The sequence below is a fragment of the Galleria mellonella genome, unplaced genomic scaffold (assembly GCF_026898425.1).
Source record: "Galleria mellonella isolate WM207_F2 unplaced genomic scaffold, CSIRO_AGI_GalMel_v1 utg99, whole genome shotgun sequence".
Lineage (NCBI taxonomy): Eukaryota > Metazoa > Arthropoda > Insecta > Lepidoptera > Pyralidae > Galleria > Galleria mellonella.
Window position 1 is genome coordinate 2,685,666 of NW_026442184.1, and position 21,611 is coordinate 2,707,276.

Below are 21,611 nucleotides of genomic sequence, written 5' to 3' on the forward strand. Positions count from 1 at the left end.
AAAAAGCAGGTCGGTTAGCCTATCGTGATGAATACACTTGGAATTTAGCACGATAGTTCCCAGGGGGGACCGCGTGGAGGTATATATGCTAGATATAGAGGGTATATTGCTAGCAATGGGGCTGATAGTCCGCATTACTAACAATCCCTTCCCCCTCCCCCGTTTACGAGTGTATATATAAGCGTAAATACATCTCAAAAACTCCAACAAAATACAATAAGAAAACTTTCGGAAAACAAGTGGTATGGAACTGTCACCAAAACTTGACTGTCAAATAAGTTTTGACAGTTTACGTCATACGAATGTGTGAACGAGGTAACAATGTAACATATCCACTGTTTTCCACCACCGAGATGTCGTAATATGAAATGGATGGGAAAATAAATAAGAATGCATCCGTGTAATCGATATATTCGTAAAATACTATACTAAGCCGCCTAGCCTACTCGTGATAGGAGAATAATATTCTCTTTTAATGAGGAGAGACTGGTGTTCAGTTGCCTGTATAACTTACTAGCTTCTGCTAGAAATTTATTACGCGTGGATTCAGAACTCATGATATTGAGTACTTATAGATGGCGTATGAAAGGAGCTTGATATCTTCCAACAATCATTGCAATGTTACATTAAGGCTGCCAATTTGTTACTTTAAATTTATAGCCGTCATTCTTTTAATGTTATGCAGAGCAGTTGTTGGAGTGCAAATTTAATGTTGTTTTATGTAATATTTATTTTATAAATGTATTAATTTGTAATCTGTTGCCTTGCTATAAATAAATAAATAAATAAATATGTATTTTGAGACGTTAATACATGATATTCCATCTAGACATAAATATATCATACAAGTTTTAGATTTAAAAAGTAATGTTGGAAACAAAACAAAATTTGTAATATATATTTTTAATTATAATTAAAAATTTGAACTCTTAGTCATGTTACAAATTAAAAAAAAATGTTTTGATGTGGGTTACTAAAAATATTGTTGTAGCATTTTTCGACTCATAGTAAACTGCATATCATAAACAAAATGTTCGAGACAGTTTGTTGACGTGAGAGCGGTCGGTACACATGTAAAGGTTAGTATAAAAATTATGTAAATTTTTTTCAAATACTAATGTTACTAAATCCAACTTTAATAATTTCTCGAATGTGTTATTGTATATATCAGTTGTGTTTGCATGGCTGTGTTTCGGTTTGAAGGGTGGGATATGGCGTGAATTTACTGGGTACAGAGGAATAACATCTGAGTCCTCAGTAATGGCAACGCATGGGGGGTATCATGGGCGAAACATTAGACTCTGTTATGTCCATGGTACTGTTCATGTCTATAGGCGACGGTTACCACTTTCCATCAGGTGAGCCGTCAGCTTGTTTGCCATTCTAAGTTGTATAAAAAAAGTGGTAATCGTCGCTTATAAACTTGTACAGTACCATGGATATAACAGAGTATACTATATCGCCCATGATAGCCTTTATGCGTTGCCATTCCTGAGGACTAAGTCGTTATGCCTCTATACCTTGTAATTCTATGCAGAATGACAATGGATGCTTCCATTCATACATAGACTTCTATATTTATAACAGTATGATATGATACTGTTCATGTCTATAGGCGACGGTTACCACTTTCCATCAGGTGGGCCGTCAGCTTGTTTGCCATTCTAAATTGTATAAAAAAAATCGAATTTTCATCTTGTCGTAATATTGTGTCTTTTTTTAATGGATGATAATGAAATGGTCACGCCGCCTATGCTAAAGGTATACGCTGACGGAGCACCAGTGAGGGATGATAGGTGACGATGAAAGCAGGTCAATTAGCCCATCGTGACGAATTGCACTAAAATTAACCGTAATGGTTACCACAGAGAACCACGTGGAGGTCGACCTGATAGGGTGTATTGCTAGCAATGGTTAGCCCTATTACTAAAATACTCCCCCCCCCCCCCGTAATATTGTGTCGTACACAATATTAACCAGTATGGAATAATATCCTTCGTTTGTCCAGTTTGAATGAATATATGTTTAAATACATATAGTAACTTATTTATCTCAATAATTGTAAGTATATTTGTTTTTTTTTTTAAAGGGTGATAACGGAACGGTAACCCCGCTTGAGCTGTTGGTATACGCCGGCGGGGCACCAATGGAAGATGATAAGTGAGAATGAATGCAGAGCACTTGGCCCACCATGATGAAATCGACAAGAATTAACCATGTTAGTTTCCAGGGGGAGCCGGGTGGAGGTCGACCTGAGAGGGTATATTACTAGTAATGGGACTATTAGACCTCATTAGTAGCAATCATATTTATTAAAAAAGCATATTTATTAAAATATCACGCAGTCGGTGTAACATAGGGACATACACATAAACGGAAGTATCGTTTGCATTCAATTTCATGCATGCCTTACTTTGTATTCAATATTTACATAAACACGGGTGTACATATTTGCAGTTTACTTATAAACCATTCGTCTATTAAAAGGTTGATAAAGGCATATACATTTCACATCAAAAGAGTAATAAAAATACGTTACCATATTAATAATTATAAAATAATAATAAAAAAATATAATAATAACAGGTACACACACACGGTGTGTGTGTGTCTGTAGCGGTGTATTACACACACATACAGAGCTATGAAGTATAAAAGTGATATATATGTAAAATATGTATAAGTAATATATGTGTGTATACATATTTGTATACACACGTGCAATAAAAGGGATTGGGGTCTCAGCTTTTACCTTTCCAAATGTTTTTGGGACGGGTTGTCTGAGAAAACCGGCAAATTAGCCGAGAATAAAGTAGGATAATATACCTAAATAATTTAATAATAGTAAAATATGTTACTAAAACGAAATAAAGTGAAACTAATTTCTCCAACCCAGGCCCCTCTACTCTACATGAAAGATAAACTAAAGGGGGGGGGGCAAAGAATTGTTAGTAATGGAATTTAGTATACCCTATCAAGTTGACCTGCCGTGCGGTTTCGGTACAGAAAGGTCACTCCTTCCCTTCCCGTGGGTTTCGTAAGGGACAATTAAGAGAATGACCGAGGGATGAGCAGCAGCGTCCCTACAAATAAAACATCACCAAGGCCTAACTGCAGTTGCTAACCCACCTGCCAAGCATAGCAACTACTGGCAAAAGGCCCCTATAAGGGAAAGCCTATATTCAACAGTGGGCAGTCAACGGTTGATATGGCGATAACAATGATGATGAAATTGGCCTTAACTCAATTTTTCCTGGAAATCGTCGTGTTTAATTCCTGATGGGCTAGCTGACCAGATTACATCTTTATCACCTCTCACTGGTGCCCGTCAGTATATACCGATAACATAGGTGGAGTTATCAAAAAATCATCCATTTCATCATTGTCATCCATTAAAAAAAGAGGTAATAATAACAATAATAATAAACTCTTTATTGCGCACAATAGAGATGTATACAAGGAGTATTTATACAGAATGTGCATATACAAAAGGCGGCCTTATCGCTAAAAGCAATTTCTTACAGACAACCTGGCATAAAGAATGGATAAGTACAGAGAGAAAGGTAGATGGCGCTAGTCAGACACAGTGAATACAAAAAAAGTAACCAAATAAAAAACATATTATTCTAAATATCATTTATATAAAACGGTGAAGTAAACGAATGTATGTGTATTTTTAATGGATAGTTACAATCTTAATTTAAAAAGGGTATATTAAGCTTTCTTCTGGGTCGGCGACGCGCACGTGACACCCCTAGTGTTGCAGGCGTCTATAGGCTACAGTGACCGTTTACAATCAGACAAGCTATTTGCTTGTTTGTGACTTTCGTGTGTTAAAACGAAACTCCTTCGCAAATGGAGAGGGACCGTTAGCCTTTATTGCTAGCAATATAGACTGTATTATATAAAAAAAAACGCAGCTTATATATTTTTGTCACGTGTCTAAGTCTAAATAACTTCATCACAGGAGACCACAAAAATGTCTATGGTAGTACACATAAACGTTGTAATAATCTGACCTCTGCTTGTCACATATGTCTGTGTCTCTATTTGAAGGGAATAATAACTATTACAACGCTCAGTATGTCTATACTAAGCCGCCCGCGTGAATTTAATGAAAAACCCGTAATAAAAGTATTTTTATAACGAGTTTTTCATTAAAGTTTTTCACTAAATTTTCAAAGTGAAAAATATAATGTATGAGCATAAAGTTTACTAGTATATATTTATATTTTTGTATAATATTATAGGAAATAAGCAAGAAAATTAATAAATATAAAGATACAATTGTATAAGTACAGTAAGGCGGTACGGACGAACGTACAAATGTGGGCCGAGGCGTAGTATATATTTATATTTTTCGTGAGTCCATCAATTAGTTGTGGCCAAGGCTTGTATATACTTTTCTCAAACAATGCGCGGAAATCAAAAACACAATTTTACTTTTTAAGTTCGATGACGAATAACGAACACTATTAATTGTTCACGCGCCATAATGTTTCTTTGTTTTTTTTTTTCAAATAACAGCTTTCTATTTGCAAGCCAGTTCGAAATTTTAATAAAACCTTTAGTTACCTCCTTGGTAGTCATGTTTCGAAGTAAAAGGTCATTCCATTTTTAAATTACAGGACAGATATGAGTTTACATAGTAATTTATCTTTTTTTTTTTACAACGCAGGGGGCAAACGAGTATGCGGCTCACCTGATGGTAAGTGACTACCGCCGCAAAATACGACAGATATAGATTTTCATACAAATTTTGCCGGACGGTGCCCGCATGTATCTGGCCAGTACGGCAATTTTGATTTATCTCGAAGAAGATATATAATGCTATATATATATATATATATATATATAGCACAAAACATTAATGGAAATAATTATAAATACTTATTATATATATATATATATATATATATATATATATATATATAACCCTATATATACCTTATATGTACCTGTAATGTAATCGAATGTGATGAATGTATATAATTTTACTGTGCGTTGAAGTTTAAATAAACAAAATATAAAAAAAAATAGTAGATAGTTGCCGCCACATACCATTTTCCATCTGATAGGCCATACTATTGTTGTATAAATATACTGCCAAGCTACTTTAAATTCTCTTACATATCTGATATGGAATGAACTACTGCAATTTTCGTGATACCTATTTATACTCGTAATTTCGTTTACAAGTCACTATCTGACAAATAATTATTTACGTAAATTTATAATAAACAAGTGACTTGTTATCATATATACAAGAAACTCATCATGACTTTGATATTTCTTTACAGTTATATAGCAACAAAGAAAGAATTTTTTTTATTCAAGTAAACTTAAATTTAACAACAACGCTGACTTACAACAAAAATGTTGTAAGTCAGCTTCTCAAAAATAACAAAACTAATTCTAAATTTCAAATAGATGTGTGGTAGACAGACATACGAAGTCATGTGGTCTCGGTAATGTTACAACACCCCCATCACCACCACATAATCACACGATAATCATCATCAGTCTTTAACTGTCCACTGCTGAACATAAGCCTCCCCTTTGAAGGGTTTTGCCAATAGTTATTACGCTTGAAAGGCGGATTGGCAACCGCAGTTAGACATTAGAGATGTTTTAAGAGGGACACTGTAGCCTATCTTTCGCCCTGCTTTAGTTGCCTCTTACGACACCCTCGGGAAAGGAAGGGGTGGCCTATTCTATGCCGAAACCATACGGCAACACACACGGTACACACACTCGGTAATGGTAACAAATAATTTCTTTTACAAACTAAGAATGGAAGGACATGTGTTCAACCATGAGACCAGGTAAGCAGCAAAGATACGGTTACACTACCCAACCAAAAGGTAGTGATTTTTCGTTTAATCAAGGGCTTAAATGAATCATTTATTGAATATTAATTGAAATATTCATATATGAATTGTAACATAATACTAGACGCGTTCCATGGTTTTGTCTATGTAAATCAGCATGCATGTAAAGTATCCTATAAGTTAGGATATAGTCTATCCGTGTATTAAATTACATTCAAATCTATTCAGTAGTTTTTGCACGAAAGAGACAAACATCCATTCATTGATCCCCCATCCATCATTACAAACTTTAATACTTATGTAATACTAATAAAATACAGAGAGTAATCCAGGGCGTACCCAGCTTCTTTCCCAGCGGAGGGCGAGTCAGATTTATAGCGATAGTGGCGCTTGTTTACAGCGCAGTTTTTTCGAAAGTTAATGTATAATAAGGCATCCAACTTTCATGGAGGAGCAGCTGCCCTCCTCTGTTCCCCCTTCCCATGGATACAGTGGATATTGACCGGTATGTTAATCAAAATAGCATTATGATTCATGGGTTTTTAACCCCTCAGTGGTGTCAACGTCGAGTGGGCGTCAGATTGATTGCCGTTCCTGGTAATAGAATAAAATAATTTTCCAGAAACTAAAAATAAAACACTTCATTGAAAAGACTTCGGTTGTCTTTAAGAATCTAATATTTATTGCAGAGGGGAGAAAATTGTTAGTGATGGGTTCTCACAGCTCCACGTTGTTCCCCTTGGAAACCATCGTGGGTAAGTCTAGTTGAATTCGTCAGGATGGGCTCTGACCTGCTTTCATCCTCATCAATCATCTACCACTGGTGCCCCGCCAGTGTATACCGATAACGCAGACGGGGTTACCGTAATATTGTCTCCTATTAAAAAAATACTTATTGCTAGGAAGAGGAGATTGTTAGTAGTGGATTCTCACAACCCTATTGCTAGCAATACACTAACAATTCGACCTCCATGCGGTTCCCCCTAGAATATATTCTTGTCGCATTCTTCACGATGGGCTCACAGACTTGCCTTCATTTTTGCTTATCATCTATCGCTGGCGCCCCGTGAGCGTATAACGATAGCGCAGACGGGGTTACTATTCCATTTTCACCCTAAAAAATACTTGTGGCAATAGGGAACAGAGAGCAGCAGAATATTATTAATAGATGTATCTACCAATGGAAGCCAAGAAGAGAAAAGAGCCAAATTCTCTTTTTTTTTTCACTAAAAACTTAAATTCGACTGGGTTCAATTAAAACATTACCAAAGCCTGCGGTTGCCAACTCGCCTATCAAGCGTGGCAACTACTGGTAAAACCCAGCAATAGGGGAAGGCCTATGTTCAGCATGGGACAGTTAATGGCTGATATGATGATGATGATGACTCATGATGATCTTCATTGTTACTTTGTCATACTTATATGTGAAGTATTCCACGTTTGTTCCATGTTTTACTTTGCTAATAGAGACCTTTTTAAATAATTAGTCAGAATTATCCAAAAATGTTAAAATTTTATTCAAAATTGACAAATTATTGTGACCACACTTTGATAAGCAATATTTATGATAGCTCTTCATTAGAGCTTCCCGTACGGCAGCTAGACATGTCGTGTTTGTATGGAGGTCTCTCTCTTTTCATTTAAGAGTTTCCTCTTGTCAGTGCAACTAATTCATGCATTTTCTTCCAGCCAGCTCTATTCCAGGCCATATATTTGACCTCCCTATACGATATGACACCTAGTAGGGGAAGGAGATTGTTAGTAATGGAGTCACATAGCTTCATTATTGGCAGTATACTCTGCACAGGTCGGCTTCGACGTGGTTTCCCCTGGAAACCATCGTGGTTAATTGTAGTCGAATTCGTCAGGATGAGCTAACCGACCTGCTTTCATCCCTGTATGTCATCTTTTACTGGTGTTCTGCCAGATATGTAACTGCCAGATGGTTACTCGATTGTATATTGATAGCTCAGACGGAGTTACCATACCGTTATCACCTATTCAAAAAAACCTAGTGTTTCCTTTATCTATTCCTATAAGTTATTTCCAGGTCTTCCGTTCCTCTTTTGCCCTGTATTTTACCTTCTAGAAAAATCGTCATGTCGTATAAGGTGGCCTAGCATTCTGCCTCTTCTTTTCTCTGTTATTTTCATTATTGTTCTTTTTTCATTCACCCTTTTTAAGACTTCCTCTTTGGTTATTTTTTCTATCTAACTTATCCTTTCTGCTACCCGGTAAATTAAGTCACGTTTGAAAAAGTTGCTTTTTTTAAAAGCGAAATATTCGAATTTATACATAACATCAATGCTCCTGAGTTAATGTTTTCATTTCATTATCTTTTATCATTAAATTATTATAAACACAACTCGTTGTACGAATATAAAACAAATGACTGTATTAGGTAACGCTCAGTGTGCTGCGTGCCGTATTAAGCATAACTGGTGCTTGTAGTCGTCAACAGTTTAGTGTTAGTGAGTTAAATTCATTAATAAATGTAATTAAATTAGTAAGTTAATTAAAATATATATGAACCTTATTTAAATCTGATGATAATTTAAATTAATAAGGTAGTTTGAAATGACTCTCAAATGGAGTTGATTTTCAATTAATAGGATTTTTTTTTTATTATTTTTAATCGGTGATAATGGAATGGTGACCTTGTAGTATATATTGGCGGGACACCAGTGAGGATGAAACAAGTCAGTTAGTATATAATGTTGACTTCATTAGAACTTAACCACGATCGTTTCCAGTCGGAACCTGGAAATCAACCTGAGATAGTATATTGCTAGAAATCGCTTTAACTTGTATTATAATTGAAACTGTCGAACAAATTCGAATGAAATTTGATACACACAGTATATTTTTTTTATTTGAATTCACGCAGGCAAAGCTACGGTATTTATCCAGTTATTAAAATTAGACCACAATCTTTGCTAATTAGTTTAGTTCAGCTTATTTTTTTTTTTTTTATTATATTTTAGGTTCACTACTACAATAGAAGTGGTACCCCACATGGTACTAAACTTCATTATTTTTGTATGTACTTGCATTATAAATAATAAGATAAATATATAAATAATAATAATAATAATTTTTATCTGTTTATTGACGTAAATATAATTACTATGCCTACTAACAGATAGTTTTATTTTGTAAGTAGGTGTTTATTATCTATGTGCGTTTTTTTTTTTAATAATATAATAAAATACAACAATGTATTTTTCTATAAGTGAAAGAATTTAAAAAATGGTTTAGTATTTTTTTAGTACAAACAAAGAGAATATATTTCCATTTCATTATAGTAGTTTATATTTGGGCTAAATATTATTTTTTCATTATAGATTTGAATACACGGCTGTACACATGATGACCTTGGTGCGGTGACAGTTGTTTTTTTTATGAATGAAGATGGAATGGCATCTGTTTATGTACCAATGGCAGGCCAACAGTGGATACTAAAACGATGAGAACGAAGTCAAGCTAGTTAATTCATTGTGGACAATTTGCTAGGAATTAACCAAAATAGAGTCCGCGCGAAGGTCGATCTGTCGTAGAGTCAGAACAAAGGGAAGGAGAGATTGTTAGTAATTGGGATTAAGGGCCCTATTGCTAGCAGTATAGGGTATATTATTAGCATTGCAGGAGATTGATTTAACCTCCTCATCGTCCCCTCCCCCCTCCTAGTCTTAATTCCCCTAGAAACTATCATGGTTAATTTCTGATAAACTCTTCACGAATGAAGGACCAAATGCTGTCCTCTCATTAGCTTGTGGAGAGAAATGGACTGATTGGGACTTGATTAAAGGTGTCTAATAGCCCTAATGTAAGCAATATACCCTTACAGCTCGACCTCCACGCGGTTTCCCTTAGAAACCTCTTGAGTTCGTTACTTTAACTTGCTTTTATCTTCAAATCCATATGGGGTTACCATTCCATTATTATCCATTAATTATGGCTCATAACTAGGGTCCTTAAAAGAAATATGATTACTTTTCTTAGGTCATGTTGTACCTCATCTGGTTTGTGGTGATTATTGCGGCCTTGGTATTGTACCATCATCAGGTATACTCCAGGTTCGCTAAATATGAGGTGAAGCACTTCAATCCAGTCCCGATTTTGGGTAACATGATCCGAGTCATACTGCGCACTGAGCACTTCGCGAATGATCTCCAAAGATACTACGACCACTTTCCGGAGGAAAGGTTTGATTGTTTTTGTTTATAAAACATTTTTTTTTATTTTCATCATTGTTATCATACTAGCTTTTAACTGTCCATTGCTGAATATAGGCCTCCTCTATAAGGGGAGTTTTGCCAACAGTTGCGACGCTTGACAGACGGGTTTGCAATCGCAGTCAAGATTTTGGTGATCTTTTGAACGCCATTGGGCATCCACGATCATTAAGTTTCCTTCACAAATAAAGAATATTTGTAATTTAATTATTTTCATTCTGTATTCATGAGAGCAGGGGTTCCCAAACTTATTTTGTCTACTGCCCACTTTGAGAATAAATTATTTTTTAGCGCCTCCATTTTTCACTTACTTAAAAACCACTATTACTTTAAGATCAACAAATTACCCTCTTAAACCTCTACACAACGCCACCATTTTTTTTCTGGGTCTCTTACTGCCCCCCTTTAGACTTGTAGTGCCCCACATAACGCCCCCTTATCGCCCACTTTGGTAAAGGCTACATTAGTGCTTTTATTACGTGCTGTAGTTCTAATCGTAACAAACAATTTTAGATTTGTCGGACGATACGAGTTTGTGAAACCAACAATAATAGTGAAGGATCTAGACCTGGTGAAGAAGGTAACTATTAAGGACTTCGAGCATTTCTTAGATCACCGTACAATTGTTAACGAGAAAATAGAACCTGTCTTTGGAAGAAACTTACTGTCGTTGAAAGGTTAGTAATTGGAAAACAATTTCTCTGACCACCAAACAATCTCTCTACAGAGTATAAATTTTTTTAGTGGACAGAGAAGTAGTTTGGTTGTGCAATAGTATTACTCTGTATGTTAGATAAGATAGTTGAAATGAAAGCATGCTGTACTTGAATGGTTTACTGTGAAAGGAAAGCACCTTTTCCACTGTTAGTTTGGAACAGCCAACAAAATTGTGACTCCAATCGAAGGTCCTCACGAACATATCGTACATATTCTCACATTTTTTCGGTTAATAACTCGTATAGTAATGCAAACAAAAGACAAACACGAACACTCTGGTTATGGAATGAGCTCCCTGCCGAGGTTTTCCCAAGAGACTACAGCATGGGGTTCTTCAAAAGAGGGTAAAGAGGTTTCTTCAGGTTCGGCAACGCGCGATACCTCTGGTATTGCAGGCGTTCATAGGCTACGGTAACCGCTTACCATCAGGTGAGCCGTATGCTTGTTTGCCACCTCAGTTGTATAAAAAATAAAAAATAACACCTGAGTCCTCAGAAATGGAATAAAAAAAAACTCCTTTTAGTTCATTATTTACAATTTGTGTATTTACATTATTTTTAACTGTACCTTTCCTGCACTATTACCGCCAATTAATTATTTTCTCTCTAACTACACTGGGTTGGCTGGAAGAGATCTCTTTTAGAGATAAGTCCACCCTTGCTAACAAGTTGTAAAATAATCGCTGTATTTTTTGTACAAGTGCAATAAAGAATATATATACTCCTCTTTTAATACCATTATCTTTTTATTCGGGTTCAATTCCAATCGGGACAATTTGGCAAAACTTTTCTCAATTATTTCTGGTCTGGGCGTTTTGGGTTGTGCTCTATATGTTCTTTCTCTGGTTCGTCATATAACAGAGTAGCCTAGCTTTGAACACCCGGAGATTAGTGTGATTATGTCGCATTTACAATTCTAGCTGCTCTGGCCAACGTTATTTTGTCACATAAATTAGGGATAGGGACACTCTAATCACCTAGTAGTATGAAATATACTTAACAACCTATTCTCATATCTACCAAATATACATAAAAATCTATCAAGTAGTTTTGGAGAAGTGCGATCACAAATACCGTGACACGAGATATATATATATTTCAAAAAGTTTCTATCTCTTTTCTATCTCTCTCTTTCTAGCTCTCAATTTCTGTTTTTTTTATTTTTTTATTATTGTACAAAGGTCAAGAATGGAAGGATATGCGAGCAACTTTGAGTCCAGCGTTCACTAGTTCTAAAATGAGACTGATGGTGCCCTTTATGGTGGAAGTTGGAGATCAGATGATACAAGCTCTTAAGGCTAAAATCAGAGATTCAGGAAGTAAGTCTGGTTATTATTCTGTTAATAGTCATGATTGTCACCGCTTGTTAGGACTCATGCATCATATTGGTATCATTATTCCAGAGGGAGACTTTGTAAAAAAAAGTCGCTTTGGCACTTCTATCCTATTCGTGTTTTTACCATGAAGCAGCTGTTTGCATGGCTGCGTTTCGATTTGAAGAGTGGGATATGGCAGTAAATTTACAGGGTACAGAAGAATAACACCTGAGTCCTCGGGGATGGCAACGCATGGGGGTATCATGGGCGAAATAGTATACTCTATTATGTCCATGGCACTGCTCATGTCTATAGGCGATGGTTACCGCTTTCCATCAGGTGGGCCGTTAGGATCCTCTCCTCCCCCTCGTCCCAATTGTATTGTCAATAGTTGCCATGCTTGACAGGCGGACTGGCAAACTCAGTGAGACTTTGATGATGTTTTAAGAGTGATGCTGTTGCCCATCTCTCGAGCATTAAATTCGCTTAGTCGCCTCTTACATGATCCACGGGAAAGGGAGGGTCGGCCCATTTTATGCCGGAACCACGCAGTAAATAAATAAATATATTCTATGCTAACAGACAACTTCATTGATGTTGAGGCAAAAGATTTGACGACCCGGTACGCCAATGACGTCATCGCCTCCTGCGCCTTCGGACTGAAGGTAGACTCGCATATGCAAGAAAAGAACGAGTTCTACGAAAAGGGGAAGACTGCATCCGCTTTCGGATTCCGGCAAATGCTCATGTTTTTTCTTTTCATTTCCTTCCCAAGATTAATGTCGGTAAGTATTAAAAAATAATTCAAAATTATGTTCCATAAAAAATCAAACTAAATTACTAAAATATTTTTAATAAAACTTCTATGCGGCCAATCTGTAAGTACATATATATATACAAGTACATATAAGTACATAAAGGTAAGGACAATCTCGAACGAACATCGGGGAAAAGAATAGTCTCAAATAGTCAAAAATATATTGTAATTTAATTTAAATTCATCAACATCATGATCATCATGTTAACCGCTATCTGTCCACTGTTGAACATAAACCTCCCCCACAGACAGTCACAAAGAACTAACTTTTGTTACTACGACTTCAAAGAGGAGTTGAAAATCTCCTTTGAAAAGTCGATTGAAATACCAGTTAAAAATTATCCGAGGATAATGTTTTTAAACAGATTTTTTTTTGTTTGGTAACAATCAATAAATGCTTATTGGGCATTTAAAAACGTTTAAATTAAATAATTTATGGTGTTTTTATTTTTTTCATTTTAATAAAAAAGGGATAAAGGTATTAAGTAATCCTTTTGTTGCAAGGGAACTCTCTACGAACGTCAAGTGTAAGCTTTCGAGATTATTGGAAAAACTTTTACGTCTGTAATTATATAAAACGTACCTAAAACATAAGTCCGAGATAATTACGTATATTATATTCTACAAAAATATTGCTATTTTTTTATACAACTTAGAGTGGCAAACAAGCTGACGGCCCACCTGATGGAAAGTGGTAACCGTCACCTATAGACATCAGCAGTACCATGGACATAACAGAGTATACTGTTTCGCCCATGATACCCCCCATGCGTTGCCATTCCTGAGGACTCAGGTGTTATTCCTCTGTTTATTTAGTTATACCCTGTAAATTCACGCCATATCCCACCCTTCAAACCGAAACACAGCCATGCAAACAAAACTGCTTCACGGTTGAAACACGAATGGGACAGAGGTACCCAAGCAATCGACTTTTGTACAAAGTCTCCTTGTGGTAATTTGGTAATAGTAATTGGTAATGGTAATCCTCATCCCTAGTAATTTATAATTGTCCTTACAGAAACTAAAATTGACATTGTTCACCAAGGACACTACAAATTTCTTTATAAATTTAGTGCTTGGTACAATGACGAACAGGAAGACGCTTCATATTGTCAGACCAGATATGATACATCTACTGATGGAAGCTAAAAAAGGTAAGAATTAGTAATATATAATATTGCACTTGTAAGTTACATATAAAATAATGTATTTATAAATGTTGTAAGCAAGGGTGAACTTATCTCTGACAGAGATCTCTTCCAATCAACCCAGTACAGTAAGAAAGCATTTCGTTAGCGGGCAGCTGAAGTGCTACAACTATTAATACATAAACAAATATACAGTTAAATAAAATATTAAAATATATAATAAAATATTACATAAATACATACACTATAAATACATATAATACCTACCTACTTATATAATAAATATTAAAATAATTGAATATACTACTTACATTAGAAATTTAGTTTAATGATTTTAAGATTTGACAGTTCAATTAGAAAAATACAAAAAAAAAAAAAACATTACTCAAGGGAAAGAATATGTGATTTCAACCTTTTCTTGAAAGCGGTAATAGAGGGACTCTCTTTATGTGGGAAGGGAGTTTGTTCCATAACTGGACAGCTCGATACGAGAAAGAATTGCATATGAAATGTATCCTACACACAGGAAGTTCGAGCATCCTGGACTGAACTTGACAGGAGCGTTTAGGACGGACTGGTGTGAATTAAGGCATGGACTTTAAAAGAAACCTATGTTCCTAGCCGATATTATAGTTTTCTGTAGATAAAATATTTATAACTGTAGTTGCCAACTTGCCTGCTAAACGTGGCGACTACAGCTTAAACCCAGCAATAGGGGGAGGCCTGTGTTCAGCAGTGAATAGCTGAAGGCTGATATGGTGCTGATGATAGATACAATAACAAAATACCTATACTAAATTTATATAAGTAAAGTTATATAAGTATTTAATTTACAGGAAAATTGACATATGACGATAGGACGCTGCAAGACACTAACGCCGGGTTTGCAACTGTAGAGGAATCGACTCTAGGAAGAAAAGTTATTGACAAAGGTAAGAAATGTACTGATTAAGATATTTGTTGTCACAGATGTCGATTCATTCATTGCAATCATAGTTTTTAATAAGCAATCTGTATTCTATAATATTTCAACACTTTTACTATAAAACACAGTATTAAAAAAAAAAAAAAATTACAGTGTAAAAAAGGTTATGTATTGTCAAATAATAAACTATTGTGAGTCATACTGTATTCATATATGTCGGGTTAACTCATGCTTTAGATTAGTTTGTATATATATATATATATATATATGATATATATATATATATATATATATATATATATGTATATATATATATATATATATATATATATATATATATATATATATATATATATATATATATATATATATATATATATATATATATATATTATATATATATTCAGTTTTCGGATTCTATATTTTGGGACCGAAAGCATCAATAAATTTGTCGCATTTTTTTTTTAATGGAATGGTAACCCCGCCAGCGTTAACGGTATACGCTGGCGGGGCACCAGTGAGTGATAACAACTGAGAATGAAAAGGCAGCTCAGTTAGCCCATCGTGATGAATACATTTGGAATTCCAGATGAATAGAGTTTCCAGGGAAGACCACGTAGAGGTCGACCTGATAGGGTATATTGCTAGCAATCGGACTGATAGTCCGCATTACTAACAATCCCTTCCCCCCTGTCACAGTTTATTTAAAATTATTTTTATTTATAGCTATTATATTAATCGTGATTTTGTTTTATCCGAAAGTATGGTCCGACACTGACTTGGTAGCTCAAGCTGTTCTATTTCTGATCGCCGGCTTCGAGACTGTATCCTCAGCTATGACGTTCGCTCTGCACGAGCTGGCTCTCAACCCTGAAGTGCAAGAGAAACTAGTGCAGGAGATAAAGGAGAATAATATGAAAAACGACGGCAAATTTGATTATAAGTCGATTCAGAATATGGCATACATGGATATGGTAGTCTCAGGTAAATATACTATATTTCCTGTATGTATTATATTTATTTATTTATATAAACATATACATATACTCTTTATTGCACCAAAAATATAAAAATGAACAATGACTTTTTTTTATGGGTGAAAATGGAATGGTAATCCCGCCCGCGCTAACGGGATACGCTGGCGGAGCACCAGTGAAGGGTGATAGATGAGAATGAAAACAGGCCAACTGGCCTGTCATGATAAATTCATCAGGAATTAACCATGATAGTTTCCAGGGGGAACCGCGAGGAAGTCGACCTGGTTGGGTATATTGCTAACAATGGGATTCTCAGTCTCCATTACTAATAATCCCTTTCCCCCAACAATGACATTCAACTGAAATACAGTAGCATGGTGTACAATGAAGTACAGATCAAAACATACATATAAAGGTACAAAAGACGGTCTTATCGCTGGGGCAATCTCTTATAGACATTTTTTTTTATTTATTTATTCTAATGGACTACATTACAAAAAAAAAATGTCTGCTACAAAAAACTGACTTAATGCTACAGTTCTCTTTGGCAAAACAGAAATATAATTATGCGGTGAAAAATTGAAAATTGTTGTAGATAAACAATTAAACTTACGTATCGATATTGTATATGTCATTGTTATCTGTTATTATATATATGTTAATCATAACATATATAATGGAGAACTACCACACTTTTTTTATACAACTTAGAATGGCAAACAAGCTGACGGCCCACCTGATGGAAAGTGGCAACCCTCGCCTATAGACATGAGCAGTACCATGGACATAACTGAGTATACTGTTTTGCCCATTATACCCCCCATGCGTTGCCATTTCTAAAGACTCAGATGTTATTCCTCTGTACCCTGTAAATTCACGCCATATCCCACCTTTGAAACCGAAACACAACCATGCAAACATAACTGCTTCACGGTAGAAACACGAACGGGACAGAGGTACCCAAGTACATTATGATTATATTAAATATACATACATGAATACATTAAACAAATATTACTTTGCAGGTAAAAATGACTATAAAGCTTTATTTATTTTACAGAGGTACTTAGATTGTGGCCGCCTGCTGTCGGTCTTGACAGGATATGCACTAAAGACTACAACTTGGGCAAACCCAATAGCAAGGCAACCAAGGATTACATAGTAAGTTTATTCGTTTGTGCATTTTTGGAATTTGTTTATTCTATTCTAGTGGCAAACAAGCATACGGCCCGTCTGATGATAAATGGGGTTATTGTTGTTATTAAATTACTCTTTAAGGTGTTATAGTAGATACCTATCAAGTATTACGACACACCCTCAACGGCGATCGGATCGGACCACCTAGCATGACACAAGAAGGCGCGCTACCGAGAAAGACACCTGCGTCGAGTCAGCATTTCAATTCCCACAGCAAAAATACCCATTTCCTTTATGTTTGATTTGATATAACTTCACTTACGGATCACACATCGATCTGAAGACTCTTATTATTGTAATAATTAATTGTAGAATTAAATTTAGTTATATTTATAAAATTGGTTTTTTTTTTGGGTCTTCCGCCAGCCACTTCAGTAACTAAGGACGAAACGGATTTCGATCGAGTGATTTTTTTGTAAACAGACATATCGTATCGTATTGCAACAGTCGTTGTTTGTCCACTGTTAAAAACATAAGCCTACTCCATAAGGAGGGATTTTGTCAGTAGTTGCCATGCTTGGCATATGGATTGGCAACCGCAGTTAAGATTTGGTGATGTTTTAAAAGAAGCTACCTATTAATGCATAAAGTATTACTGTAAAGAGTTTATATAACTTTTATAATCCAATATATACTCTATATCTATTCAATTAAATTAATAATTCGAATAATAAACTATACCTAGTTATATTTGTTTTTAGATACGCAAAGGCGAAGGTCTCTTCGTTCCAACATTTAACATACACCGAGATCCAGAATTATTTCCGAATCCATTGAAGTTTGATCCTGAACGCTTTTCCGAGGAAAACAAACATAAAATTCAACCACTATCTTACATGCCGTTCGGATTAGGCCCTAGAAACTGTATTGGTATGTGTTTAATTTCTCTGCAATATTTTTAATAATTTCGCGGCACTACACTTTTTAAATGCCACAACACACACACACACACACACACACGCACACGCACACGCACACGCACACGCACACACACACGCACACGCACACGCACACGCACACGCACACGCACACGCACACGCACACGCACACGCACACGCACACACACACGCACACGCACACGCACACGCACACGCACACGCACACGCACACGCACACGCACACGCACACGCACACGCACACGCACACGCACACACACACGCACACGCACACGCACACGCACACGCACACGCACACGCACACGCACACGCACACGCACACGCACACGCACACGCACACGCACACGCACACGCACACGCACACGCACACGCACACGCACACACACACGCACACGCACACGCACACGCACACGCACACGCACACGCACACACACACGCACACGCACACGCACACACACACGCATATATCGTCCCTGTAAATGACTCACAATGGAGATATATGTAAATGCCTGCCCTCTAGTGCGAATGCTGTGTAACAAAACAAAGTGACTTTAACGTGGGAAAAGAAACATTAGACCTGCACGGCAATTTTTGAAAATATCAATAATCTTCGGTTAATTTGGGTTGAGTTTAGGTATTATTTATTATTTTTATTGTTTATCTACGTATACACATAAATCGAAAAAAACTGGGATATAACTGAATAGAGTAAGATAGGATGAAATGCATTAAAAGGAAAGAGTGTAGAATGGAGAAGAATGAAAGATAACAGGATAGGATGGTATGGTATGCAATGGATTTTAAAAGATGTAATTGTGTGGAATGGGTTAGAATAAAAGTTACATCGATCACAAGTAAATTTTAGAATCTCTCAATAGATATAGATACTGAGGGCCCTACCATGAAATATTTTCCAAAATTTCGAGTCCGAACGAAACCTAAATTTGATGTTAAAATTACATAATACATACCGTTAAAAAATATTAAAATATCGTTACTTTGGACTATTATGGTAAGATGTATGACGAACGAAATGTTAAACTCCATTAACTGGAACGATTTCGTTATGAACAAAAATACGAAATTGAGTCCAAAAATTGAAATTACAAAATTAAAAACTTTCGAATTTTACGTATGTCTTTTGCTTAATAATATTTAACAGACTGACAACTTAATAATCATATTATATTTTATATATATTGCGTATCTATATTTAAAGTAATTTATTGCTTTTTATGCCACACAGGTTCGAGATTTGCTCTCTGTGAAGTGAAAGTCATGTTATATCAACTGCTACAACATATGGAGGTAACTTCGTGTGAGAAGACATGTCTAAAGACAGAGCTCGCCACAGACACCTTTAACTTGCGAATCAAAGGAGGACATTGGATACGGTTGAAAATTCGATCATAGAGTAAATAAAAAAAAACAATGTTATAAGAAAAAAAAGGTTAGGCGTGGGTTCAAATTTATACTGCTTTGGAAATTGTACATTCACATATTAATTTACTAAAATACATATAACTGTTTTTTCAATGTAATCATTTCTTGTAAATTATATACATAACGATACAAGAATATTTTTATATTTTTAATATGTGCCTAGATTCAAATAATATATTTACTCGGTAGCGCCATCTACCACCCCCATTACTAATAAACTCTTCTCTCCCCTACCTACCTTCCATCAGGTGGGATGTGGTCACTTTGACTAGACTCCATAAAAAACCATTTATTAATTGCCAAGTATAATCATAAAGTTACAATCGGTAACTTTATGATATACCTATATGTTTAAAATAAGCTACTCTAGGTAGTGTATATATATAATATATATAAGTATAATATATATAAGTATAATATATATAAGTATAATATATATATAACAATAATAGTATAACCATTGTTATGTCTAATATATTAAAAGTCTGTTATCCAACATTATTTTTTGAATACCAGATTTTAACATATTCTATATATATAACATATTCATATATTATATTATATATATATATATAATGTATAACTTACCAGACATTTTGCGCCAGTCACAGCGTCTGCCGTATGGCCCCTTAAATAACTTCTGGATGCAGTCGAAACTACTGTCGGAAAAAAAAATATAATAAGAAAACAAAGCAATTATTAGCAAATTAACACCACCATATCTTTTTTTTTAATGAGTGATAATGGAATGGTAGCCCCGTTTGTGCCATCGGTATACACCGGCGGGGCATCAGTGAAGGATGATAGGTGAGGATGAAGCAGGTCAGTTAGCCCATCGTGACGAATTCATCAAGAATTGTTCATGATGGTTTTCAGGGGGAACCACGTGGAGGTCAACTTAATAGGACATATTGCTAGCAATGGAGCTGTCAAACCCATTGCTAACAATCCCTTTCATCCCACATCATTATATCTGTCGTTAACTATCCACTGCTGGACATAGACCTCTCCAATAAGAAGGAGTTTTGCCAGCAATTGTCACCCTTGGTAGGCCGGTAGCCTTTCGGTGATGTTGTAATAGATACAATACCTTGTGGTCCCGGCATAGAATGAACCTTGCTTTCTCATGAGTGTCATTGAAGACAATTAAGGGTACTTAATGGTCGAGGAATGCGCAGCAACGTTCCTAGGAACCACACAGAAGAGGACAAAGATTGCGTGAAAGAAAATGTATGAAAAAAGTAAAAATTTGAGTTAAAAAGTTTATATAAAAAGTGAGTGAGTAAATGAGTGAAAGGGAGGATGTGATTTCATTTTCTACATGAGTAAACCCGTGTAAATCCGGAGCGGACAGCTCCGCCAATATTATTATAAAGATGAAAAATTTGATTGCTTATTTGTAATGGATAAATTAAAAAACTACCAGAGGGAGACTTTGTACAAAAGTCGATTGCTTGGGTACCTTTGTCCCATTCGTGTTTCAACCGTGAAGCAGTTGTGTTTGCATGGCTGCGTTTCGGTTTGAAGGGTGGGATATGGCGTGAATTTACTGGGTACAGAGGAATAACACCTGAATCCTTAGGAATGGCAACGCATGGGGGGGGTATCATGGGCGAAACAGTATACTCTGTTATGTCCATGGTACTGCTCATGTCTATAGGTGACGGTTACCACTTTCCATCAGGTGGGCCGTCAGCTTGTTTGCCATTCTAAGTTGCATAAAAAAAAATTCAATAAATAAATATTGATAAAATAAAAATAAGTGCATCTGCTGTTGCATTTTATTCTTTATTCTTTATTCTTTATTGTACACAAAAGGTTATTGAAATGTAAAAACAAACATAATAGTGCACAAGGGCGAGCTTATCTCCAATAGAGATTTCTTCCAGCAAACCCAATATGAGAAAAGTGACAGTTCATTAGTAGTTACAGTCATACATGTGTACCAATCGACTTAAATGTTATAGTTAAAAATAAATAAATAAAATATCTTTACAATTGAAAAGACCGATAGGTATAAATAAAAATATATAAATAAAAATACAGAAAGTTAAATCGCTCACGAAGATATGTTGGTGCAATGGGATTATGCAGGATATTATAAAGAAAA

At 35.6% G+C, this 21,611-nt stretch overlaps 1 protein-coding gene across 5 annotated transcripts; it reads left to right on the forward strand.

The window, feature by feature from the left end:
• The first annotated feature begins 8,197 nt into the window (after positions 1-8,197).
• Positions 8,198-19,638, forward strand: LOC113513141 (cytochrome P450 9e2). Of its 5 annotated transcripts, none has more exons than XM_026897118.3 (11): positions 8,198-8,298; positions 9,834-10,036; positions 10,580-10,743; positions 11,964-12,101; positions 12,681-12,883; positions 13,934-14,069; positions 14,900-14,995; positions 15,751-15,972; positions 17,026-17,126; positions 17,864-18,032; positions 19,305-19,638. In XM_026897118.3, the coding sequence occupies exons 2-11, from the start codon at positions 9,837-9,839 to the stop codon at positions 19,469-19,471; spliced, it is 1,596 nt and encodes a 531-aa protein (XP_026752919.2). In that variant the 5' UTR covers positions 8,198-8,298; positions 9,834-9,836; the 3' UTR covers positions 19,472-19,638. The 5 variants fall into 5 exon arrangements, with proteins under 5 accessions (XP_026752919.2, XP_026752921.2, XP_026752920.2 ...); XM_026897120.3 differs by having other exon boundaries at positions 8,210-8,302; XM_026897119.3 differs by having other exon boundaries at positions 8,213-8,337.
• Positions 19,639-21,611: the final 1,973 nt, after the last annotated feature.

What these genes read in the sequence shown, in the direction of transcription:
- LOC113513141 (XM_026897117.3), top strand. An exon ending in TAAAATCAGAGATTCAGGAA is followed by an intron (nt 12,102 to 12,680) that starts GTAAGTCTGGTT and finishes CTATGCTAACAG; the next exon opens with ACAACTTCATTGATGTTGAG. An exon ending in AAGAAAAGTTATTGACAAAG is followed by an intron (nt 14,996 to 15,750) that starts GTAAGAAATGTA and finishes TTTATCCGAAAG; the next exon opens with TATGGTCCGACACTGACTTG.